At 43.8% G+C, this 26345-nt stretch overlaps 2 protein-coding genes across 3 annotated transcripts; one reads left to right on the top strand and one right to left on the bottom strand.

The window, feature by feature from the left end:
• Positions 1–634: 634 nt before the first annotated feature.
• Positions 635–26138, bottom strand: trak1b (trafficking protein, kinesin binding 1b). Of its 2 annotated transcripts, none has more exons than XM_080443299.1 (18): positions 25984–26138; positions 23360–23554; positions 19576–19652; positions 18278–18394; positions 18037–18137; positions 17812–17920; positions 17534–17612; positions 16937–17067; positions 16646–16720; positions 15987–16124; positions 15427–15503; positions 14903–15109; positions 13767–14050; positions 10461–10579; positions 8912–9128; positions 7934–8039; positions 3200–3325; positions 635–2538 (listed from the first exon to the last, which is right to left on the bottom strand). In XM_080443299.1, the coding sequence occupies exons 3-18, from the start codon at positions 19624–19626 to the stop codon at positions 1875–1877; spliced, it is 2601 nt and encodes an 866-aa protein (XP_080299425.1). In that variant the 5' UTR covers positions 19627–19652; positions 23360–23554; positions 25984–26138; the 3' UTR covers positions 635–1874. The 2 variants fall into 2 exon arrangements, with proteins under 2 accessions (XP_080299425.1, XP_080299424.1); XM_080443298.1 differs by having other exon boundaries at positions 13767–14053.
• Positions 5007–6287, top strand: LOC308094848 (ubiquitin-associated protein 1-like; the record flags this gene model as incomplete). Its single annotated transcript, XM_080441674.1, has 1 exon — positions 5007–6287. One exon carries the CDS (start codon positions 5007–5009, stop codon positions 6285–6287), a length of 1281 nt encoding a protein of 426 aa, XP_080297800.1.
• Positions 26139–26345: the final 207 nt, after the last annotated feature.

Below are 26345 nucleotides of genomic sequence, written 5' to 3' on the forward strand. Positions count from 1 at the left end.
GAAAATATGTGGGAGGAGGAGCTAAAAGTGTGTTTTGAAGAAAATTCAAAATGGCGGAAAATCTATCCTGACGCAAATGGGCGTGGCCTATATGGGGAGTTGCGTCATGACCCAAGGAATCTAGGGGGAAAAAGATTTTTATTCTAGGACCTACGGTTCAAAAGTTATAGGCCAAAAACGTAAAGTGGGCTGTTATAGCGCCACCATGAGGCCGAATGGTGTGATTATTTATTTAAATAATTTCGGACTAAATTATAAACCTCCCCTCCAAATCTGGTAACTCTAGCTCTTACGGTTTCTGAGAAAAAAATACTTGAATTTGAGTTTTTTCACTTTTCCATTAAAGTGGATGGGGACATTTAATGCACTAATAAATCAATATCAATAAAACTATCCAACCAATCTCTTAACAAGATACAAGCACACGATTCCCGGTGAGGCCGGTCATTTTGACATATGGCACTAAATTGGGAAAAATAAACTGTGGGAGGAGTAGCGAATAGAAAAAAAGTTTATCTAGAGATAAAGTTTCTGTAAAACAATAGTCTGGTTGCCCATTCGGGCAACCACACTAACTATTTAAAACACATAAGATCATTTAATAAATAAACATGATTACATCATGGGAGTAAAGATGTCTTTGATGCCTCATGTAAGTGAAGACAAGCAACCTTTCTCAAATCCCCAATCCAGTGTACAGAGGACATACAGTACATTAACACAGTATAACATGGAGATTGTTGAGGCACTATATCGCTTCACTTTCACAAACAGAAACCATTAGGAAAATGCAGAAGGAAGCTTCTGACCTCAGTGTCAAATTAGCTACGGTCGCCTCACTTCTTCAACCACTTTAACCCTGTTAACCCTGTTATTTTGGGCATGTGGATAGGCAAAATCTTAAAAAAATATTCAGACATTTCCAAAAAAAAAAAAAAACATTTTCAAAATGTTCAGAAATAGCAGATCTACAAGCTCAACGTGTCACATCACAATGCGCTGTGAGCTTGCAGATCGTCTATTTTCACTATTTATCGTGTAAATGCTACTTAAAGGGCTTAAGTGGTTAACTCCCTCAGCTCGTCTCCCTTCTATCCATCCCTCTTCCTAAGCTGTGTGGCTACAGTGTATTGATCCCTGCAGCTCAATGGACAAACTATCCACTTCCCTGTCTAATGGCCAATTAGGATACTAAACCGATGCATCTTTAATACTGACAGAAAATCAGTTAAAGGATTTTCCAGAAAGTGACTTGTTCCCCTCAGGAGGGATTTAGGAAGCTATACAAGAGACAGAATATGAGGAAGAAGATTGGGGGGGGGCCGTATGTTCTTAAAAATGTACATAAGAATAATTTCTTATTATTCCACTGTGACAGAGTGAGAAAGGCAATGTTCAAGTGTTACTAGTGTACATCTACAAAGCGCCATCTATTGTGATGGCATGATATGTGTCAATGTGTGAGGGATGTTGTTCTTTTGCCTATAAGAAATGCAAGAGTGAGAGTACTACATCTAGCCAGTAGAGTCAGTCTCATAAGATAGGTATTGGAGTTGAGAGGGGAGGGGAGGATGCGAGCAACGATAGATAACGGTATGTCATAACCATTGAATGTTACCACACCAGCAGTTCAATATCCCTGATCTGAGGAAATATTCATTGGCTTTTAACACAAGCAGTGGCCAAATATAGTCCCAGAAAAACACTACGGAGAGCATAGTGTCAAGGGGGATACACTGTACCACAGCAGGGATTGTAGCTGTTGAATAGTGCCATGGTAATAACTGCTACAATTAATCATACGGGTAAGAATAGTATCAGTATAAGGGCCTCAGGTGACTGTTCAACAGCCGAACCTTGACGCTTATTGTGGCCTACTCGCTGCTCTGCTTGGGCAGTCTGGAAGCCAGCAGTAGTTCTGACTCCTCCTGGGGCCCTGGACCCTTCATGGCCATGCTAGCACCAACCATCGCTGGGTAGCTTCTGTTCCTCCTCATCCCATCGGGACCAAAGGGGGAGCCTGACCTCCGCAGCCCACCCAGTTGCCCCAAGAGGGGGCCGGGACTCACGGCTCTGGCGCCGGGCGCCCCCGCCACACCCAGGCGCTTCACCTTGTCCACCAGGTTGAGGTTGTGGACCGTGACGCTCACGTCTGTTTGGCTTTCGCAGTCCCTCGCTCTCTGCCGGCCCCTCGTCCCCCCCGTCACCTCTTTTAGGATGGAGCGAGCCGGCTTGGACGCCAGGAAGTTGTCGTAGGTAGGGCTCTTGAGGTCAAAGCCCAGGGGGGTGTCCGCCGCGCTGCCGCCAGGAGGGTGGGCTGAACCCCCCTGCCCCGTAGGTGAGTTCGGAGGAGTAGAGGGTCGCATGGGGTCAGGATGGGGGGCTCTTTGCGGGGCGATGGAGGTGCTGAATAAGAGTCCTCCGCTACCCTGACCGTGCTCCAGGCCCTGGCTCTGGTGATACATGGCTGCCGATATCCCTCTCTCCTGCAGGAGGCGCACTAAGCCAAGGGAGGTGCTGGTGGTGCGAGTAGCCTCCCTGCAGAGGAAAGAGACTTCAGATCAGTGTTGCTGTGACAAACATGACATTTTATGTCGTCGATTTTTAGTTCTCATACAATTTATGGCCATTAATGATTTAATGAACATACGTATGAATGGCTTTCTAAACAAAAGTTGCACAGGGCAGATATGACAAGTAACTTAAATAATCAGAGAAATAGATACTGTACTATGGCCAAAACAGGCCATATATATTGATAATTTAATACTTTCAAAAACTTTCAAAAATAGCGGAAATAGCCTCACACGTTGTGAGCTTGTAGAGTGGCAATTTTTGCTATTTTTTCAACATAAAATCTATATAGATGAATGGAAACGATTCTGACGATTATGCAAAATAAATTTGATTATCTCAAATAATTGTGACAGGCCTACAGGCCAACCCTGATCCAGAGTAGGTTGAGAACCACAGTTTTAGACGAGAGTTGAAAATAAAGAGGATCAGTGAAAACTGATTTACACTCAACTGCGGGCCAGTGTCACACACTGAAAATAGCTGATCCACAAGCTTGTGGGTCGGCTATGTTCTGCTATTTATGATGTTATGCAGTTTGTAGATTTATTTTTAGGTACTTTTGGTGCGTGACTGGCGCGCAACTTTGTGTAAATCGGGCTTTAGTGTAATGTGTTCAGCGTGCCTGAGGTTGGTCGAGGACTCGGAGGGCCTGAGGCTGAGTCGGCGGGGAGTGCAGGGTGTTACTGCAGGAGTGGTCAACAGAGTGCTGGTCATCACACAGGAAGATGACGTAAGGCCTGGGTTAACACTGGACGGAAGAGGAGACATGGTAAACACGCCAGTTAACCAAAATGTTCAACCAAACATGATTTGAAACTACACTTTGATGGGATACAGGTCCAGTGGGCACCTAAACCTTGTGCCATGCCATTTACATTGGCAGTTTCTATCCAAAATTGAAAGAAATTAAGAATAAAATGAATACATGATCATTATCAAACCTAAACTTACCCTGCAACTTCTTGTTTATCCCCCAAATCGCTATCACAGGTATTGTAGTAATTTGTAGCATTTGTAGAAATATTGGACCTTAAATACATATTTTTGTATTAATGTATATGTATTTGGCCCCTCATTTGTAAAAGAAATGTTGATATAAAATCAAAGATGTAAAATAAATAAATGTTTTTAAACATTTTGCCTAGTATTCTCAGGGGCCCACTGTTCCGGCTACCCTTTGATGGAACTTATGGTCTGTACAAGGTACAACTACTGCATTATGGAAGTGAGAAGTGAGAACAAAAGGTATCAGTCGATGTAGCTATGTGAAATACTTTGGCAAAAAATAATCATGTTATGTTACAGTAAGTGCATGCACTGAATGTGCCTTTAAGTTTAAGTTTAAGTTTAAGAATAAACATGACAGAAGTCTTCAAGTCTATGTAAGAACATAGAGAAGATAACACCCAATTCAGAGTTTTTAAAATAAAATAATAAAATATATGAAGATTATAGTCTGCAATAGAGACACACACACCTAGTCCTATTTATAGGGACAAGTTTACTAATGTTGCTACTGGGCTAAGAACACACATAATCTAATGTCAAAGAACATAACAATGACTGATGACTATATAAAGATGATCCTTTGACATGATTCTTCAAATACACAGAGAATACAACAACGAATGAACAATGTACCCATGACATATATATAGCTATAATATATTATGATATGATGATATATACTTCGGGCTTGAAGGTACAGTAAGTAAGTAGTACACAGTGGCGGCAGTGGCTCAGGGTTAGAGTAGAGTGGCCGGTAGGTAGAGCGGCCGGATGGGAACCGTGAGGTTACCAGTTCGGTCCCGGATTCCCCCTGAGTTAGTGTCGAAGTGTCCTTGAGCAAGACACTGAACCCCTAATTGCTCCCGATGGGCAGGTTGGTGCCTTGCATGGTTTCCTCCTCCATCGGTGTATGAATGTGTGTGTGAATGGGTAATGCACAATCTATGTAAAGCACTTTGGATAAAAGCGCTATATAAATGCACCATTTACAGAAGAAAAGATAGAGATTGAAGATAAAAGTGCGGGATGACAAATCCTGCCTTGCCTGTCACGTCAAAGACCAGCCAAGCAGCCACCTGCATCTGTGTCATCAATATGATGTCAGTCATCTCCATATTGGGGCATATGCAAAGGACAGACAACACAGATATACAGAGATGACTGATGTCATAGTAATGATGTCATAGATGACTGATATTACATACTGACCTACATGTACTGTGATATCGGGTACTGCACGGGTCATAAACTGGCCCTCAAGTGCACATGTTACAATATGTACTCTGATAACTGGTACTTCATCCCACGATGAAGCAGGAAAAGGGTTTAGACACAAGTAAAACACATTTTGAAATTGTGTTTTTAAACAAAGGTCATCTTGACAAGACTCGGAAGAATAAAGACGTTCAGTGTCTCTCCAAATGGCTCTAAAAAAGAAGTCTGGATCACCCACCAGCTACCTTGATGAAGTTCCTTTCAAGATCAATGAAAGATACCACTGTCCAGTGATGAAAGTGGGACTGCCTGTCGGATTACCAGACAGTGACTCTGTGCTTGCTGCCATGCAGTATGACTTCTCTCTGGAGAGAGAGGTTCTAGCCCAGTACACAGACAGCAGCGGCGGAGAGAAGAGACCACGGCCTGCTGCAGAAGACCACAACCCCCCACCCCTGGCGATGGACCCCTTTCTAGCAGGACTCAGCCATGATGCCATTCTCACGCCGCTGCCCGCCTCAAGCCTGGGTCCCAGGAACGCACATCCCAGTGCTGCCCAGTTGCACAGCCTCAATCTGTCCGACTTCGAGCGGGAGGAGGACCCATTCGATAAGCTGGAGCTCAAGACTCTGGACGATAAGGAGGAGCTCCGCAGCATCCTCCAGAGTCAACTGCAACTGCCGTCCCAGCCTTCTGCTGGGTCTGTGCCTGAAGCCACCCAGATTGGGCTAGCGTCACGCGCTGACAGCCCCTCTCCTCCCGGCACCAGCACTAGCCTCCCTGCCCAACCATGCTTTACCTACAATCCCAACAGGCTCGTAGCCTTGCTGGACATGGACAGAGCCTGTAGTCCTAGTCCTGGGAGAGAAGGGCTGGAGAAAGACGATCGGTCTTGCAATATTCACTCTTTGACCTTCCCTAAGCAGCCACATCCCGGAGACTGTGACCCCACCCCGTTGGGGTACAGCCCACTACCCGTTCCTGCCCTTCAACAAAACCTAGCCAACAACACCCTACCAGCTCTTCCCAAAACCCAGGTAACTGTTGCTCCAGAGCCACCCAGCCACATTAAGAATGGAGCACAAAAGCAGACCAAATCAGGCCCTGCCGGTCTTCAATGTGGAGATGCTCTGATCAGCCTGACCCCCAGCGAGCGTCAGTGTGTTGAAACCATTGTGGCCATGGGCTATTCGTATGAGAGTGTAGTGCAGGCCATGCAGAGACAAGGGCAGAATGTGGAGCAGATGCTGGACTATCTGTTTGTCCACAGTGGTCTGTGCGAGCGGGGCTTTGAATCCAGTGTGGTTGAGGAGTGTCTGGAGATGTACCAGTGCTCAGAGAAAAAGGCACTGCAGTTCCTTGAACTCATGTCAAGGTTCCGCGAGATGGGCTTCGAGCGAGAGGTCATAAAGGAAGTGCTGCTGGTCCACAACAATGACCAGGACAAGGCTCTAGAGGACCTTATAGCCCGTGCTGCAGCCAGATAGTCCAGCTAGCCAGCCAGCACAGCCCCCTCGTTCTGTCCACCCTATCACACTTTGTCCTACCAGAGGAAGGGAACAGGGACGAAAGACCAATCCCCCTCTGTGCTAAAACACATGATATCTCTGTATTTCTGGAGGACTGCGTGCCTTTTTAAAGTACTTTGATTTGACTGTATTGGTTTTTAAAGCGTAGCTCTGCAGGAGACTAGCTGTCTATAAGAGGGTGTGTGTGTGTGTGTGTCTGGGGGTAATCTTGCAAACCGCTTGACCGAAGTACCTCCACTATTTTATGATGTACACCGAAAATCTATTAAGAAACATGTCTGGAAAAAATAAGTCAATGTTTCCCTCTTATGTTTTATACCTTTTTAAATATTTAACTTTAATTTTATGATAATGGAAGTCAAATGGGCTCTCAGCAGGCTGAATGACTCCACATTCCCAGTATTTGGAGTCATACATCATAGATATGTCATAGAGTAGACAACCGACGTCACAAGCTGGCCACATGAAGTCCGAGATCCACATTGGAGCCCTGTCGATCCCGAAATCCACATGATTCGATTTTTTTTTAAATACTATGTCGACAAGGTTTTTGCAAATATGATGTCAAACTGATATATTTTAGGGTTGATGTCCTTACTCTAGTACTCTTACTCTCATCTGCGTAAGCATATACTGTAGACATACTTGTGACACCATGGTCACTGCTTTATCAGGACACTGTATGCCCAATGATACGAGATGCAACTGTTGCTGAAGTGTAACTCAGCTGCAATGTAAACATCATGTTTTATTGTGCACTTATTCATATTATACTATGTTACTGTGACCAGTACTATATTGTATTATCTGTGTGTTCAATAAACTTCGGAACATGTCGCCGTGATACTGCCTGGTGTCATCTTGTAATTCAATTTAATCATCACTCACCACCCTTAGTTAGAGGAAAACCTAACATAGGAGGGTCTATCTATACTTAATTCACATCACATACAATAATGTCATAAAACAATAAACACAATAAACGTAAAAAAAAGAAGAGAAAAAAACATACTATGCTATGTTGTCAACAAACATGGATCACAAGTGTGGCTCTCATGTGAATCTTAGACCTCAAGTGGCCAGCCAGCCTGTGACGCAGTGCGACGGGTTGTGACTTTGTAGATCTATTTTTGGTGAAACACACCCACGCACAACTGCTGTTAAGTATATGGCTTGTAGGCGGCCATTGCTGCGGTGTCGCGGTGCGGAGCGTTGACACCGCAGCTATGGCTGCCTACAGGCAGCGCGTCTGTGGATTCGTCTATAGGCTGCCCTAGCGTGTCTGATATCTGTTCTAGAGGGGCGGGTTCAAAATCTCCTGAGAAAAATTCTGTGAGATCCCATTGGTTCACCGATCTGTCCGTCAGCTCCCGCCCATGCCCATACTCCTCCCCCAATGTGCAGCATTTGTAGCGACGCCCACTGCACTCTGGTTGGTTGAGGAAATTAAACACTTCCTATTCCAGGAACGTCAACAGGCTGGTCCAGGCTCTTATTTTTGAGCAAAACTAAAAAATAAAAGCCTGGAGATCGAGGCTACTGTAAGTATAACTCAGACATTATTTATAAACAGTAGCAGACGCGCAGCAGGCTACACTGCTTACCTGGGTGTGACACGTGTCAGCTCATCAGTGGGATGAAGGATCCGACAAGTGGTGAACGTGTAGGTGGAGCTGGTGTGGGCCATGCATTTCCCTGGGTAGTACGCAGCTGGAAATACACACGAGCACACACACACACACACACACACACACACACGCACACGCGCACGCGCACGCACACGCGCACGCACACGCACACGCACACGCACACACACACACACACACACACACACACGTATTACTATACTTGTGAGGACAACAACATTTAGGATGTCTATTTTCCCATATATGGAGCTGACTGATTTGTTAGCTGATGCCATGACGACACATTGAGGTTAGATAACACACTCCATATTTGGGCGTAGCTGAGTGTAACGTCAGAGCTGTCCCCTTAAGCCAATTTTAACTCATTCAGTGCCACAAGACGTCAAAGACGTCATGAGGCCTGACGCCCCGTGTGCCACAAGACGTCAAAGACGTCATGAAAAAAAAAAAAAAAAAAAAAAGAAGATTTGCTGCTCCATTCACTTCTTGTTTAACTTTTTACTGAAAAAGGCTGTATCTCGGCTCCTAAGCACTTTTTCTTTTACAATTAATTTTGGTTGTGGCACTCTTGGTTGTGGTTGTTAACACACAGAAGGATAAATACCATTGACCTTTTTTCACTCTAAGCCACCTGAAACTAACCCCTAAATGCCTAATCCTAACCAGATTATTTTCCTATTGTAACCGTAGCTCTTTAAATCTTTGTTAACCATGGACACAAATATGACACAAATATGAAACATGAAAACTATACTTGTAAGGACATCTGGCCCTCAGTACTACCTGGTAAACACACGCACGTACGCATGCATGCACGCACACGCACACACACGCACACACACACACACACACACACACACACACACACACAGGTCTCCAGGTACCGTGTTAAACTGGCAGGTGCAGTATTGACATCGACTATGAATGCTTACTCACCCAGAGGGTCAGTGTTGCTGAGATGCGGGGATGGGGAGAAAGGAGAAAGTGGCGTGCAGGGTGCTGCTAGGCTGGACTGGAGCTGCCCCGGGTTGGGGGTGCTGGAGGTGCAGGTGGAGGTGGTGACGGCTGGAGAAGCAGAAGCAGAGGAGGTGGGCAGGTTCTGGAAGTATTGCTCTCCCGGTTCATCCTCCTCAAACCCACCCCATGGGTACACCTGCACACAGGGGTCAGAGAGAGAGCGTGTTACACATGCAGTGGTGGAAGATGCCACAACATATAGTACATACTACAAGTAAAAGGTCAGTATTCAAAATTTTACTCGAGGAGAAGTACAAAAGTATTGGCATGAAAATATGCTTACAGTACCAAAGTAAAAGTATATAAATCTTTCCAAATTGGTCAAACCTTTTCCGAAAATAGCCGATCTGCAAGCTCACGTGTCGCATCAAGTATAAAATAGGACTTAAGTGGTTACTGTATGTTTTGTATTCATAATCTAAATCTGAAGTATAAAGTATAGACATTTTTAAATACTCAAGTAAAGTAAAAGTATCTCAAACTGTACTTGTACTTGTAAATGTACTTATTGACTTATACATGCACAGATGAACAGTTAACCATTTAAACCCTTGACCAGGGTCCCCCGGGTTCTTGGTCCGCTCCCTTTTTCCCTGGACACCAAATCTCTTTGCGGTAAATAACTGATCTACAAGCTCGCAATGCAATGCGTTGTGAGCTTGTAGATCGTCTTGTAGAATGTAGATGACATCTTGTAGATGTCTTGTAGATGTAGAAATGTTTGGATGTGCGCTGCTGTCGTTTTAACGCTTAACTTTTGACATTTCTTTATATCCCTTATCCGCTTCCCTCAAGAGGCCACGCTTTTTGCCAGGCCACCATTGTAAATAAGAATTAGTTCTTAAAGGGATAGTTCACCCCCAAAATGATTAGTCACCCTCTGGAGACTTGAATTCATGGATATCTTTTTGTTTTTGTCCTAAGCCAATAATTTGATGACAGGCAGCGGTTCCGGTAGGAGACACAAAGAGTCTCCTTTGTGACTCCTACCGGTCCGGTGGTCATCAAATTATTGGCTTAAAAACAAAGTCTCCATGGGGGTGACTAATCGATAGAAAGAAGGTTAAATTAAGGTTAACCACTTTAAACCTGGCGTCCATATATTGGGCATGTCATAATAGGCGAAAATAATAGGCGAAAATTTCACAAATAAGTTTACAGTATATGGCTTAAGTGGCTAAATAAAAATACATATGCATGAATAAATATACATACATACACTTGCGCACAAACACACACACACACACACACACACACACACACACACACAGTGAGATACACACACACACACACACACACACACACACACACACACACACACACACACACACACACACACACACACACACACACACACACACACACACACACACACACACACACACACACACACACACACACACACACACACACACACACACACACACACACACAGAGTGAGATACACACACAGATACAGATGACACACCTGCTCCAGCTCTAATTCCAGAGGTCTGTAGCCTTTAGGCACAACTCCTGGCCTGGCGTCTAGGATCACACCCAGGTGGGGCTGGGCTAACTGCTGCCAGTGTTGCAATGTGGCAGAGCCTAGCAAAAAACAACAACCAAAGAAGCCCAATTTATACTTTGTCACACGACAGAGTCGCTCGTCGAAAATATGCATTATTATTGGCGAGTGACACCATTGTGTGACACAGCATGAAACGTTACCCCGCTGTGTCTGCAACTGGGAATAACGTCATGTAGACCACTGTTTCTCAACGTCCGGTCCGGGGCCCACCTAGGGGTCCAAATGGACCCTTACGGGTCTGTAATTCTGAGAGTTTACAAATTTAACAATTTTAAAAAAATCTTTGGGTCGCCAATCTACACTGTAAAATTCTCAGTGTTAATTTAACTCAGAGTCTGAGGGTGTACACCCTCAGTTACAGACCTGTAAGGGTTCATTTGGGCCCCCTGGGGGTCCCCCGACCCAACGTTGAGAACCAGTGATGTAGACAATTATGCAAACAGGAATAGGATGGGTCTCACTACTTTGACATTTGAGACTGAGGGGAAGCCTTTTAACTTTCTGAGTGAATACTACAGTGAAACGCCACCTTTTGTGCCAGTCGTCACAATTAATCAAAATCAGTGGTCAACTACATGACGCTATAGCTGTGTTCATTAGCAGAGCTGTCTATGCTAACAAGCCATTTTAACTACAAATGGACATGTTGGCATTCTTATGAATACAACACACTAATTTCAAAGTATATAACAATAAAGAGAAGCCTTGAAGCTCAAGGGAAGATGAGACAGACCATGAAATTGGTTCATTTATGTGGACCACAATGAAGAGAAAACACAAAGACGCTGGAAACAATAGAAGAATTAGAGCATGAGAAATGGAGGAGAGGTTAGAATGAGAACGTTTTTTTTTATTGCACAGACACAGAAATGAAATAGGGATCATAGTGATGAGAATTAACTCTTTGACTGCCAGAGTATTTTCATAAAGTACTCCCCCAGTGCCAGCAATTTTCGTGTTTTTTTATTTTTATATTTTGAATTTTTCTCATGAAAATAATTTAAGGGGACATAATGTAAAGACCCAGCACAAATCCGCCACTAGAGTGCAGCACATGACTGCTTGATCAGGTCGTTGGGTCTCTCTCAGCCTTCTTGATAGATTAGACAGGGAAAAACATGAAAACGGAAGTGACGTCGTCCCAGATTGTTTTGATCGCCAAAATGCCGTCGTGATACACGACGGCGATGACTGATCGTCACCCAGACCATAGATTATAGAAGAGAAACTGTCCGTTTGTCCGTCATACCGTGTGAAAGACCGTTTATTTACCTATTTTGGACGAAAATGACTGGGGAAAAGAATCAAAAACCGGAAACGGAATCCAGGTCATGAAACCGGATGCAGATGTCCGTGAAGTAAGTGGAACTCGAGAATAACATTGAATATTAAGCAGCATAGCGCAATCAGAGATTAAACAATGAACGCGCGTCCAGCGCGTCGAGCGCGTCGACGGCCAACTGGACAAAGTAGCACTTGACGCGTTATCGCGTCGTCCGCAGTCAAAGAGTTAACAAAGCAAACAGAAAAATAATAAAGGACAAAATCAAAATATAAAGAAGTAAAGACAATGTGTAAGGAAGAACAGAGAAAAATGGAAACACAAATAAAAACATAAATATGTAGTGATGATGTGTAATGTCTATATGATGGAGAAAATGTACAAATAAATGTATTTCAACCAATAGGAATGCGTTTAACTTAACTGCAGTACAGATCTTTCACCAGCGGAGGGAAGCACAAGCAAACAAAAATCTTAAACCAGTAACTCTAAAAGCAGACATCTTTCCCTAAGTTGTACTTTTAATTGGATATCAGTTGTGGTTTTGTTAACTCATCAGTTGTCAAGTAAGGGTGATTGCTTTCCAACAATTTTAACATAGTTTCTAATACATTAACTGTCCCCTTTCGTCTCGTTTTAAATTGACAGATTGGATTGACAGATTGCCATTGATTGGCTCAGTTTAGATAGAGTATGACGCTTATTGTTTGGTGGGCCTTGTGTTGTAGTGGTAGCGTCAATATGGTTTAACTAGAGGTTCGGGCTGCTATGCGGCCCTCACACCTACGTCGCACCACCAATCCGACCAACATGTCCGAGTCATAGTGTCATGGGTTTTGTCAGAGTATCCGTTGTCCCCGTGTCCCTTTTGTGACTCATATAAGGAGATCTCTGTATCTGTCTGTCTACCTGTGTCCCTGTGTCCTGTGTCTTCTGAATTGGTAGTTCTGGACAACTGGATATCCATATAGTATATGCCCATATATGGACATATTGGTCAGATCGGCGGTTCTGGACAACCGCATATCAGAACGACTCAGCGGCAGGCAACGCACTCCCCCGAGTAATTTGTCGATGCATGTGCCGAGTTTGAAGTCGGTCGGTCCCATATATGCACATGACCATATATGGGCATAGCGGTCGGATCTGTGGCTCTGGACAACCGGATCTCCATATATGCCTATATATGGGCATATCGGGTTTGTTTATGGTTATATCTGAGTCATAGTGACATGCCTATATATGGGCGTATCAGGTTTGTTTATGGTTATGTCTGAGTCAGAGTGACGTGGTCGTGGTCCTGCCTATATATGGCCCTATCAGGTTTGTTTATGGTTATGTCAGAGTGACGTGGCCGTGGTACACCGGCCCTCCCAGTAGCCAATTTGAATAAAGGATAATAATAAAATAGTTCTTGGCTCAATTCTTCTTAGGGGAACATGTCATTAAATACAGTAAATACAGGTAATACAGTTTTGCTAAAGTTAGACACTGGGTTAGGGTTGTTTTCAATTACAAAAACTGTGAGTGTGCATAATCTGCATATATGTGTTTCTACAGCCACCCTCTTGGCTTTGTGTCTTTATAATAGGGACGCGAAGATGTGAAACTTCCTGACTTGTGATGGTGCATCAGAGACCAGAAAGAGAACAGCATGAGTGACATTGGCCTCTCCATGCTCTCCCTTGCCCCTCGCATCCTTTTGCTACCTGCCTTGTCTCTAGCCCACCTCCTCCCCCTCGCCCTCTCTATCCCCGCATTGGTCTCCCTCGCCCACCCCCATCCTTTCACACTATCCCTCCTCCCCTCCCCCTCATCCGTCTCCCAGCCCCGCTTGCTCCCTTTCCTTGTCCCCACCTCCCAGTCCTGGCCGCCCCCCCTCTTCCTCCCCGACTTGCAGCCCGTCTCCGCCTCGGCCTCACCTTCCAGGGGTTTGACAATCTGGAGCTTGTCCGGGAGGTAGGGGCGCGAGGCCCAGAGATGGATGCTCCCCAGGGACATGATGCTGTCCGAGGGGGTCAGCCCACCCCCGTGGGCGAGGCCCAGGCCGTCGTGGAGTCCTCCCCCACCGTGCCCTCTCCGCCGCTCCCTCTCCTCTTCGAAGAAGCGCCTCTCGCTCAGGTTGTTCTGCCGACGAAGAGACAAGCGCCGCAGGGCCAGCCTGAGGTCCTCGGCCCCGCTGGCCTTCTTCTCACGGACGTCCGCGCTGCTGGCAGAAAACAGAAATTGAACAAAAAGGTTTCATAGGTTTCATAGAAGGCTTGCCTGGAAATGTACAGTCAAATAAACATTATATTTGAGTATGTCTCAGAACTGAAAAGAGGTTTTGTGACAAATATTTATTGTATTTTTATTTATAGACTATATATAAAACTATGGCCCTCACAAAGCTTCTACATGGAACCATTTTATATGGTTCCCACATGGACCCTTTTCAGTTCTATATAAAATATTTTTAGAGTGAACCAGAAAATCTACCCTCATCCACCCCAAACTTGTCCTGGATCCCATTACAGTCAGCTCTTTCAATTCACTTTCTCGAGGTAATGAGTTAATCACTTGTGTAATGTAATAGTTGGTTATGCCTTATGAATAGTAGATGGATAACATAGACAGACAGACAGCCATAGAGAGATAGTAAATATATTTGTTAAGATCATGTCAATAGTTTATCAGTCAAGCTTATATAGTAATTCCTGCCCAGGGTCACGCCTATTTCCACCTACTTCAATTTCCCATGATCAGCACCAAACATTGTACTGCCAATAGGTCACAGTAGTACCTCCACTATTTTTGCTTTTCATGTTTTATACTTTATACTTATACTATATTTTACTTTAACCTCATAATGGAAGTCAGTGGGGTTCAGATCAGGCTGAAACCTTGCCCAAATTTGGAGTCATATGTCACAACTGACGTCATAGATGACTAACATCACAGGCTGGGCACATGAAGCCCGAGATCCACATTGGAGCCACGCCATTCCCATGTGAATCAGAGATCCAGATGATTTAATCTTATTGAATGCTTCCCCACACATGCCCCTCCTCCTCCTCACCTATCCTGATTGGATGCTGTCTCCATCAGAATGCTCTGAGCGCGGTTGTCAAGGGTGGGCGTGGCCTGGCCACTGGAATAGGGCGAGGTCCTGCTCGACAGCGACTGGTTCGAACCGGGGATGTTGCTGTTGGACGGGGTCAGCGAACGCCGTCGTGCGGTCTGGTTGATGTTCTTGACCGTCTCAAACACGCGCTTGCGGTGAATCCTGCACACAGCAAAACACAAAATGATCGTACTCAGATGAAGACTAATATCACTGCGTAGATATTAGTCTGGAATCTCTGTGTGGAACCTGGATTTCTAAGGGGCGAATAAAAAAAATGCCTCTGGTGATAAACACGCCCGTATTTGCATACAGGGCCCTGATTGGTGCCCCACAACTTCGGGGGCATGGATATCCAATCCCAACTTGTTAATAAAAAGACATGGTTTCAGGTGGTAGACATTAGACAGTACACAGTATGTATAAGCTATATCAGAGTAAATCAGAGCACAACATGTACAGCAGCGGTCTGTCCTTACTTCTGCTCTTCACACTCAGGGTCATCAAGACACATCTCCTTCCTCATGGTTCCCTCAATCTCAGCCGCCAGGGAGTCCTACAATACACACATAAGATAATGAGTCCTACAATACACACATAAGATAATGAGTCCTACAATACACACATAAGATAATGAGTCCTAGCCTGACACTCAGCCTGAAATTTGCAGCCGTTTTCTGAGATGGCGGCGTGGCCAAAGTTGGACTCTTTTGGGATGGACCCGATTCGTCGTACAGATTTTCAGAAAATCTGTCAAAATCGTCAATTACTTGACTAACGCGACCTCTGACACGCACGCACCCGCCCGCCCGCCCGCCCGCCCGCCCGCCCGCCCGCCCGCCCGCCCACACACACACACACACACACACACACACACACACACACACACACACACACACACACACACACACACACACACACACACACACACACACACACACACACACACACACACACACACACACACACACACACACACACACACACACACACACACACACACACACACACACACACACACACACACACTCTTTCTCACCATGGGGTAGAAGCCATGGGGGTGGTAGCGCCGGGGAGTTCCGGCAGGAAAGTTCCGGTTCCTCAGGTTCTTCAGCTCTTCCTGGGCCTCATGAAGCATCTCAATACACTCTATGTACTTGTGCTCCAGCTCCGTAAGCTGAGACACAGCCAACATCATATGAGCTCATTACAGACACACTCAACATTCTATCGTTGAAACACAGCCTCATGTGAGTTCATTACAGACAAATACAATTTAGGCATTTAGCAGACGCTTTTTATCCAGAGTGACTTACAGTAAGCAACACATACATCAAATGCAGACAGTGTAGTGCCTCAGTAGTCTAGGATCTTAGGTAAACCTAACATCACACACAAGACATTTATGTCATACAGACACACACTCAACATTCTATTGTTGCAGGGAGACGTGGAAAACGCATGTCAACATCCTGCTTTAGCCGTGGCAATGTCAGTTGTTTACACCACTAGCATATTCAAAATAATGAATGAATGGTATATTTCGGTCATACAATATGAAATACAATAGTACAAATTCTATGGATGTCAACAGACCCTACTTGATACCTCAAACAAGCTTTAATTAGTCCATTTCACACAGAAAAAAGTGAGTGAGTGAAAGTGTGTGTTAGATGAGGGGTCGGGGGCTGGCATTACCTCGAATGTGAGCTGTCTCTGAGCATCTTTAGCTGCCACCAGGTGCTGAGTGAGCTCCTCATTCTCCACAGCACACTGGACACACACACACACACACACACACACACACACACACACGCACACACACAGGTTATGCAAAATTATCTAATTTTGTCTTATCTCATCTCATCTCGACTCATTTAATCTCGTCTCGTCTCGCCATGTCTCATTACAGCTCATATCGTCTCATCTTGCCTCATTTCGCTTTGTCTTGTCTGGTCTGTTGTTGGTTGTGTGTGTTAGGCTACTTACCGACTTGGTTTTCCTCTGCAGGTCTACTATCTGAGAGAGGAGGTGTGTGATCTCCTCCTGCTGCCGGAAAGCATCCTCGGTCTTACGAGCCAGTTCCTCTGCTATGGTGTTGATCTGGAGACTGGACAACCCTAACAGATAGACAGAAAGAGACATTAAGCCTTTCGTGATTTGAGGGTTCTGGGGCATGTTGTCACAATTAATGTATATTTTGGTGTTACGCTTGTGCCTGCAAACTTGCATGTCTAAGAACAGCTAGTTCCGGTACATCCTATAAGCCAGATGGCACAGGAGCATTGTAATTGGCTAGCCTGGTTAGATGCTTATGCCATAGCGTTTATAAATTGATTTAAAAATGACATAGTTGTCGATCTGCCTCGTAGTATGGCAGAGCAGTTGCAGTCAGACACACACAAATGCACGCACGCACGTACTCGCACGCACACACGCACGCACACGCGCGCGCAGGGGTGAACTCATGAGGAGATTGAGATGAACAGAGAAAGAGAGATAGAGAGAGATAAGTAAAAAAAAAAGAGAAGAGAAATGGGTGTGAACAATAAAGCGAGCGAGGAGGAGAGAGAGATGAGAACTTACTGAGTTCCTTCACACAGTCATTGACAAGCTGCTGTTCCTTCTCCTCATAGGATTCCGTCTCTGACTTCAGATGGCTGGCCTGCACACACACACACACACACAAGCATTACACCACATGTATCCTTCCCTGTGTGTGTGTGTGTGTGTGTGCGCGTGCGTGCGTGTGTGTGTGTGCGCGTGCGTGCGTGCGTGCGTGCGTGCGTGCGTGCGTGCGTGCGTGCGTGCGTGCGTGCGTGCGTGCGTGCGTGCGTGCGTGTATGTTGGTAGACAGTAGACACCTCTGAGCGGAGAGACAGGTTCTCGTCTTGCAGCTCTTGCAGTTTTCTCTGCATTGTGTCGTTCCCAAAGCCCCCCGAAGCAGTCCCCAGTTTAGTCTTCCTACCAGTCCTGACAGACAACAGACAGACAACAGACAGACAGATCAGTTCAACTATAATATATGTTATACAGGAATAACTGTACATGGTGGCTACAAAGAGAGTTGCAGATAGGAAGAGGCTCACGTTGGGGAGCTGCTGGTTTCATCGTCGCTCTCCTCTGCAGCATTGGTGTAAAACTGAAGGAGCTCATCCTTCAGGTTCAGCTCATGGTGCAGCTGGGCTACCTAATAAACAAATCAAGTTCAAGTATACTATGTATGTGTGTGCTTACTGCGTGTGCGTGTGCGTGTGCGTGCGTGCGTGCGTGCGCCTGCGTGCGTGCGTGCGTGTGTGCGTGCGTGCGTGTGTGCGTGCGTGCGTGTACCTCCTCTGTGATGTGGCCCATTTGCTCCTCCAGATACTCATTTTGCTCAGTCAGAGTTCTGTTCTTCTTAAGCAGCGATTGCCCAATCCTGGCAGCCAACTCCAAATCTCTCTCTTTCTATTGGTTGGAGAGGAGAGGAGAGAGATCACAGAGATCACATGCTGAAAACATTTGAGCGGACGGCTGAGCTGAATTCTTCCGAGCTCCGAAGCTTCGTTCATTGTGCTGTGTTAAGGAACCCAAAAATAAACAAAGATTCAATCAGTTCGGGCCGTGTCAGTAGCTCAGCTTTTAGCCAGAGTATATGCAATATGCCTGCATCTGTGAATAAATAATAATAATAAATAATAATGAATTGCATTTTTATAGCTCTTTACCCAAATACTCAAAGCGCTCTACAATGGTTCATTCATTCATCCATTGGGAGGTGAAGCGGCGAACAGTCAACACTCTAGGTAGGTTATTGTGGGCCAGCAATGTTCAAAATTCACCAATCAGGATGGAATATGAAAAATCGGACATATCCGCTTTGTTCATAGGACTATTGAGATAATGTGTACCGATTTGCATGATGTTTGGACAAAATCTGTAGGAGTAATATAGATAATATAATATGTAGGATATTGTTGCTGTCCGGCAGAAACCAGCTAACTCCATTTTGACGCTTTTGCATTTTCTTCCATAAATCAGGGCCATTGAACACCCTTTACGTCTGTGTGTTGGTAAAACAAATATTGAACCAATGAAAAGCATTAAAAAGCGCTTCTGACAAAACCAGCTAACTCCATTGGATCCTCAAACTTTCTGCTAAACCAGCTAACTCCACCCCCTTTGGACCTCCAACCTCATTGTGAGCTTGGAGGTCCATTCAGCTGTTCTTATCAATGATGAACAAAACCTCCTAACTCCACTTTTTTCCATTTCCTGAAAAATGAAAAATTTGGAGTTATATAATATAAGCAGAGATACAATTTAATAGGCCAATGTGAAAAGGGTGGCAATTGTTCCTCAATGTAGTGGGAATGTGTGTGCAATAACACTTGACGTACTAGAAGGAAAATAAAACCGGTTCAATAAAGAGTTAGATGCAATAGATGCAAACTGAATATATACTCTACAATAGAATTATAACATAGAATAGAGTCACTGACAAAAGACCAGGATTGATCGACGGAAGAGATGAGACATTGAAAATAGTCAACAATGTATTCAGAGTAAATTCTAAAGCTATATGAAGAGATTATACGTAGTAGAGCTTCAGTACAGTTAAATGAGAGAGGAGAGTATCAGCATCTGACCTCCTCCAACAGGCGTGTGACAGCGTCGATGTCATTGTAGGTCTTTGTCATCTGGCCCACTCTGTCTGCACATAGCACTGTGGAAGCAGTAGGGACACAGGGGAGAGCAGAGGGACCAAAATTGATGATTTATATTGTGTTGCTGTCATTGAACATTAGAACATTATGAATAAACATTTCTGTTTGGCTTTTAGGCTTCGTAAACAAAAGTTGCACAGGGCAGTTATGACAAATAACATACATATTTAATTACTTTATACTTTCCAAAAAACATGAATAGTGGAAATAGCCGGTCTACAAGCTCAAAACTTTGAGCTTGTAGATCAGCTGTTTCCATAATTTTTAAAAAATGTTATGATTTTTTATATGATTTTTTTTACATGGAACATGGATTATGACGATTATGCGAAAGATAATTGTGATTATCTCAAATTCGCGATTAGGCAATTATGTAATAATTGTGACAGGCCTAGGATCCCTAGGAGGTCCTTGCTAGGTCCTTGCCAACATGCATGCACTTGCGTACACACACACACGCGCGCGCGCACGCGCCGCACGCTCTCTCTTAAATCACTAAACGAACGCCGGAATTATGTAACAAGTTAAGTAAGGTTTGATCGATAACTGGCTATTGAACTCTGTGTGAGGTCTCAACGAGGAATTAGTATATCAATCAATGGAGTGGGATGGATTGGGGAGGGGAATGTTTTCCATGGTGCACACAGGATTCTGTTGTCCTCATTATTCCCTGGAAGTGGTATTGACTCTGTGAATCCAGTCAATGATGTACCAGTTAACGAGTTGCACATTCTTAAACCTGCACTTCGATGTCATTACTTATCGGGTGACTTTTAGGGAACTTAATAAACTTGACAATGTTTCATTTAAACTTAATGTCACACTTTTACAAATCAGAAAGACTATGCAAGAAACAAATGTCCATTCTAGCCTGCATATCACGAGCTCTGCTGATGAATGTTGAACCAGTGGAACCCACGACGTATAATCTGAATACAGTAACTGTGTATGCATGCGTGCGTGCGTGCATGTGTGCAATTGAGGCAGAGATGTCAAAACCGGGTGAGGTCAAAGTCACACTGGCTCAGTAAAATCCTCTTAATGAGATGAACAATGCCAGTGAATTGAACGTTAAAAACCGTATAGCTCAGGGTGTTACAAAAGATCTGGTAAAACTGCTATCAGTGTCTGATCAGTATTTGATACCCCTACTCTAATGTATAGATATTTACAACATGCCAAAGCAACATTTTCAATCACATTAAAGCAAATATGTCTCTTATCTTTCTTCCATGACAAAAACCTCTTCACAGCACCAGGTATCCGGTATACATGGGTCTCCTCTCATCCATGGGTAACCCTGTAAACAGCACTTACTTTCTCCAGTAGAAACTCTCTGCAGTATCACTCCCAGGATCTCTAAATCTCTCACTTCTGCTCCAACACGGCACTACCGTACACAGACTGAATTATGTACACCCTGACCCACACTATACATAATGAGAGAGAGAGAGAGAGAGAGAGAGAGAGAGAGAGAGAGAGAGAGAGAGAGAGAGAGAGAGAGAGAGAGAGAGAGAGAGAGAGAGAGAGAGTAAGAGAGAGAGAGAGAGAGAGAGAGAGAGAGAGAGAGAGAGAGAGAGAGAGAATCTGTTTTGGAACAACAGCTGCTGCTGAGTCGGAGGGAAAAACCAAAGCCGAAATCTTCATGTTCGGATTGGATGAAGAGGACAGGAAAGGGAACCAATCAGGGACCAGCGTAAGTGCTAATGGTACACACCCCCCTTCCTTCAGTTCTGCCCTATTTTCCTGTTTGATTTGTTTTCCTCTTTCTTCCACACCCTTCTGTTCTCGCCTTTGCTCCCTCTAGCCTGAAGGTCACACAGCATCGATTCACCTACAGCAACAGTTACCATGGTGATTTTCTCCTCCCACTCTAGCTCTCTCCATCTCTCTCCCTCTCTCACCCACACACGCTTGCACACGTCACACTCACACTCACACTCACACACACAGGTGCACAGATATGCTTGTATATGGACTGGAAATGCGCTTCAACGCAAATTGCCATATGGAGAGTGAGGGGAAGGGAAAGAGGGGGAGAGAGGGAGGGATGGACAGGGAGAGAAGGAGGGAGAGCCCGCCTTGTTGTCAATGTTTGAAATTGTTTTTTCAATGTTTTTAATGGCATTTTCCATGTTGAGTCTACATGGTCCATTTTTTGCCTGAGGTGTTCTCAACCCAAGGAGCCAAATTTGCGATCCCTGCTCAAACTGTACATGTGAAACATGTATGGTTTGGGCCGGGGTTGTGCAAAAAAGGCACAGGGCAATGGTGGAAAGTGATATCATATAAATTATAAATACTAATAAAAACATTATAATAGGGATCATTATACATTCAGTAGGGATGTCCTGATCAAATAACAAACAAGCTTCAGCTTTTTTTGTGATTGATCCATTTTGGCACTTTTAATTGGTGATACCGTGCTTTTAATTGTTGCCAATAAAGTACTCTATTCTTTGCAATTCTAACCAAAATCAGATCCAGCATGCTTGTTCAACAACTGTACATGTCTGTAATGTCATGCCGGTACTGTATTAGGCTATAGTTTTGGTGCATGCATTGGCAAAAGAAGGCACTCTAAACTGTGTCAAATGTGCTAAAGACTGACTTAAGACATTAAATGTGCGTGGACATGAAGATTCTTGTGATTTGTGGCTGTTGGGTTATGTGATAACATTGATGAATGTAGGGACGAAAACATTGTAAGTGGCTAATTAGTAGTAAAGGTCACGTAAGCTGGGTGGCTATTGCCGATTATTTATTCACAAAGATGACATCGTTGCCATTGACAAATCTGAAAAAATATTTGAGAATTGAGACCAACAATCCTTTTTGGCTTGGAAATTGACACATGTACACAACTTTTCACCTCACAAGTCGTTACTTTGGAATAATAATGCTATATTTATTAGAAACAAGTCTGTGTTCCTTCCTAAATGGTTCCATAGAGACATAAACCATGTTCTCTGCCTTTTTGAAGATTTTGGCAATGTGCTCTCCTATGAGCAATGTATGGCTGTTCACAATTTTCCAATCCCTTTTTAAAGAACATGAATCATTACTTTGTGCGATACCCAGCGGAATAATACAACTGGTTAAAAATCATCTATACTATGGTAATAGGAATATTGTCTGTGTTGATGTTGAATGAAATTGGACTTTTGGACAAACATTTTACCAACAGATATATTCGTCAATCTCTTCAGAAAGGAAAGACTGTCGTTCCAAGGGGGAGCTTTTATTGGAGGTCTCATATCATGGACAAGGACTGGAAGAGAGTTTGGTTCTTACCTCACAAATACTGTATTTCAAACAGAGCTAAAGAAGTGTGCTTCAAATTGTTACACAACAGTACAATTGCTAAATTTACAGATATTGATAGCTCATGTTCATTTTGCGCTTTTATTTTTTGTCCTTTCATGTTTTTCCTGTTGATGTACAGTATGTGCTGTTTATTGTCTGTTACCTGATGTCTTTGTACATTTAAGATTGAGATCCATGGCCTGCAGTCACAAGACTGAAGTTATAATGCTGATCGGCCTAATATGCAAGAGTAGCTGTGCACGCACAGACACACACACACACACACACACACACACACACACACACACACACACACACACACACACACACACACACACACACACACACACACACACACACACACACATACACACACACATCGCCTCCACGCGGGACTTACAGAAGTATTTGAGCGTTTCCTCTATCTGCTCAGTGGTCAGGTCGACGCTTGCGTCCGACGAGAGGATGGGAGTGTGCAGCCAGTCATCGTTGTCATAGCCGTAGACGGTGTCAGCCCTCAGCCGATACACCGGGAGCTGCTCTTCAAGAAGACTGATGATCTCAAACTCCGGTAGGTCAGTGCTGTTACACACATCTGACAGACGTAGAGGGAGGGAGGAGAGAATAAAGCTATGTTATGTTGATGTAATCTGAGTTCCCAGAAGTTTTCGTCAGCTCTCGCATACAAACGGGAGGGTGACTGACTGGTGTACGGCCCACTACTGGTGGATTTTAGAACTGCAATGAACATGGTGGTTGTGGACTTTGCGCTCTTTGAGAATGACACATCGATTGTGATAATGCAAGAGAGCCACCACCACCATACTGCTTAAGTTCTACAAATCCACCAGGAGAGGGCAGTACACCACTTCAGTCACATCATCAGGACCAATATTTATTCTCTCCTCCATCACAAAAACAAAATAAAGCAAGAATTAAAATCAGATGCTCAAATGTACATATTTTGAAAAAGAGAGAGGCGAGCACTCATCAGAAGAATAGTTCACGTGTATCGGGTGCATGTTTCTGGCAGAAATAGTATCTTAGAAAAGATAACCAGCACTAACTTTATCCTTTTAAGGATGTCTTGTTTATTTTGTCATAAGCCCCAGCAGCAGATCATACACGACGGACGTTTCGGCCCGCAGGCTGAGGAAGGCCTGCAGGCCTTTTCTAACATTCGTGTACATATTTCACACAAGTGAAACAGACATGTGATTTTTGTGATTTTTGTGATTTTAAGGTAGCCTAATAGGCCCTATCTCTTATGCCTAATCTTATTAAGCATTTTTGTATTATTTTGAAAAACATTTTAAAATAGGCAAAATAGCCGGATCTACAAGCTCACAACATGTCGATGTTGTAGATAGGCTTTTTTCACTATTTTAAAATGTTTTTCAAAATAATAAAAGATGCCTAATATGGTAGGTTAGGCATAAGGGATAAGGCGCCGAGCAAGACAGGGCCCTTGTGTGCTTTTTTACACATTTGACATTGCTGCTAAAGATATCAGACCCATAAGGAATTCATCATACGTACCTGCCGTTCTACCGGTACTCTAACTTTATTTCTAACTTATCAATCTTTTTTTTTTTCTACTTCATTAAATCCAGTATTATTACTTATTATTAAATAATAATAATAATAATAGTAATAATAATAATTATTATTATTATCATCATTATTATTATTATTATTATTGATAACTCTTGTATCCCATGTCTGAAATGCTTCATAAACATACTTATAATGCATTATAATCTGCTTATAACCCTGTTTAATTATAGTTATTAGAACTCATACATACTCATAATGCTTTATAACTATATCATGACACAATATAAAGCTTCTTATAATGACTCATGTTAACTCAGGTTAAGTATTATAATACCTCATAATTACTGGTCACTCACTGACTTTTTATTTTGCCGTGGATCAGAGTGTATTATAATACTTGTTCTCATACATGTACTTGTATTACATTATAATGATTCTATACTGCATTATAATCACTGTTATAATGTGATATAGTACGATTTTAAGTCACTATAAGTGGTCATTGGGTGCTTTAATTAACAACAGGGCTTCTCAAAGTGGGTGCCGTGGCACCCTAGCACCAAGTCCAGGGGTCCCTCAGAATACTTTGATAATATTTAGAATTTATCAATGTCACTTCAGTTTAACCACTTAGACCCTCAATACTTAGTAAAACGGACCAGAGTTAAACTGTACTTGGTGCGTTCTTTTTCAGCCTACAGTACACCAAGTCTCTTCACCAAAAACAGCCGATCTACAAGCTTTTTTCGTGCTTGCAGCTGAGTAAGTGACAAAGAAACCCCTCTTGATTCTTGATTGATTCTTGCTTGTATAAACAAGCAAGAATCAATGAAGAATCAAGAGGGTTTTCTTTGTGTTTTGCAAACAAAAGGTTTGTATAGCTTTATCACTACATTCTTAACCTTTTAAAGTCTGCATTGCGCTCTGTGAGAATGACACAGATTGTTAAAAACAGCTATTTATATGTAATGTGGCATAGATAATGTTTTGTATAGCGTTATCCCAACATTCTTAAGCTTTCAAAGATTGCATTGTGCATTCTGAGAATGACTACATAGACTTGTGATAGCTGTGTGTCCACATGTGATGTGGTGTAGCAGATAATAATAGCTTTAAGACTACGTGCTTAAACCTTTCATAGGTTGTTTGGGGGTATTTCTGTTTGAATAAATATTACGAGAGAAAGAGAGAGAGAGAGAGGCTATGTCATGATGTGACACAGGTATTTTGATATTTTCAGCAGACTCACACACAGTAAGCACAATACGCACGCACGCACGCGCGCGCACACACACACACACACACACACACACACACACACACACACACACACACACACACACACACACACACACACACACACACACACACACACACACACACACACACACACACACACACACACACACACACACACACCCACACACACACACACACACACACACACACACACACACACACACACACCTGTGATGGTCTCAGCATCCCTACAGCCAGGTGCTGCTGGTAGTGTGTCCAGCAGACTGGGTTCCCCCTCACTCACATACTGCTCCTCCTGGAGAGGGCACTGGCCAGGCTCTGGGTCTGGGTCTGGGTCCGGGGCTGGGGTCAGGGAGGGGGCCGGGGAGGCCAGCTTGGCTCACCTCTCACTCGGGTGGAGGAACAGCTGCCATGCGCCTACGGAGCTGCAGCTCCTCTGGCAGATGATAATGGATCTGAGATCACAGCAACCTGGAAGGGAGGAGGGGGATGGAGGAGAGAGGTGTGAGTATTGAGTGATAGATAGATAAATACAAAGGAAGAAATATAAAGACAGTAAGACAGAAACG

Source organism: Gymnoscopelus braueri (genome assembly GCF_963280865.1).
Source record: "Gymnoscopelus braueri genome assembly, chromosome: 11".
Lineage (NCBI taxonomy): Eukaryota > Metazoa > Chordata > Actinopteri > Myctophiformes > Myctophidae > Gymnoscopelus > Gymnoscopelus braueri.

What these genes read in the sequence shown, in the direction of transcription:
- trak1b (XM_080443298.1), bottom strand. Translation starts at nt 19,626, where the DNA reads ATGACAAAGACCTACAATGACATCGACGCTGTCACACGCCTGTTGGAG. An exon ending in TGACTGTGTGAAGGAACTCA is followed by an intron (nt 17,068 to 17,533) that starts GTAAGTTCTCAT and finishes TCTATCTGTTAG; the next exon opens with GGTTGTCCAGTCTCCAGATC. An exon ending in CAGCAACACTGACCCTCTGG is followed by an intron (nt 8,040 to 8,911) that starts GTGAGTAAGCAT and finishes GTGTATTTCCAG; the next exon opens with CTGCGTACTACCCAGGGAAA.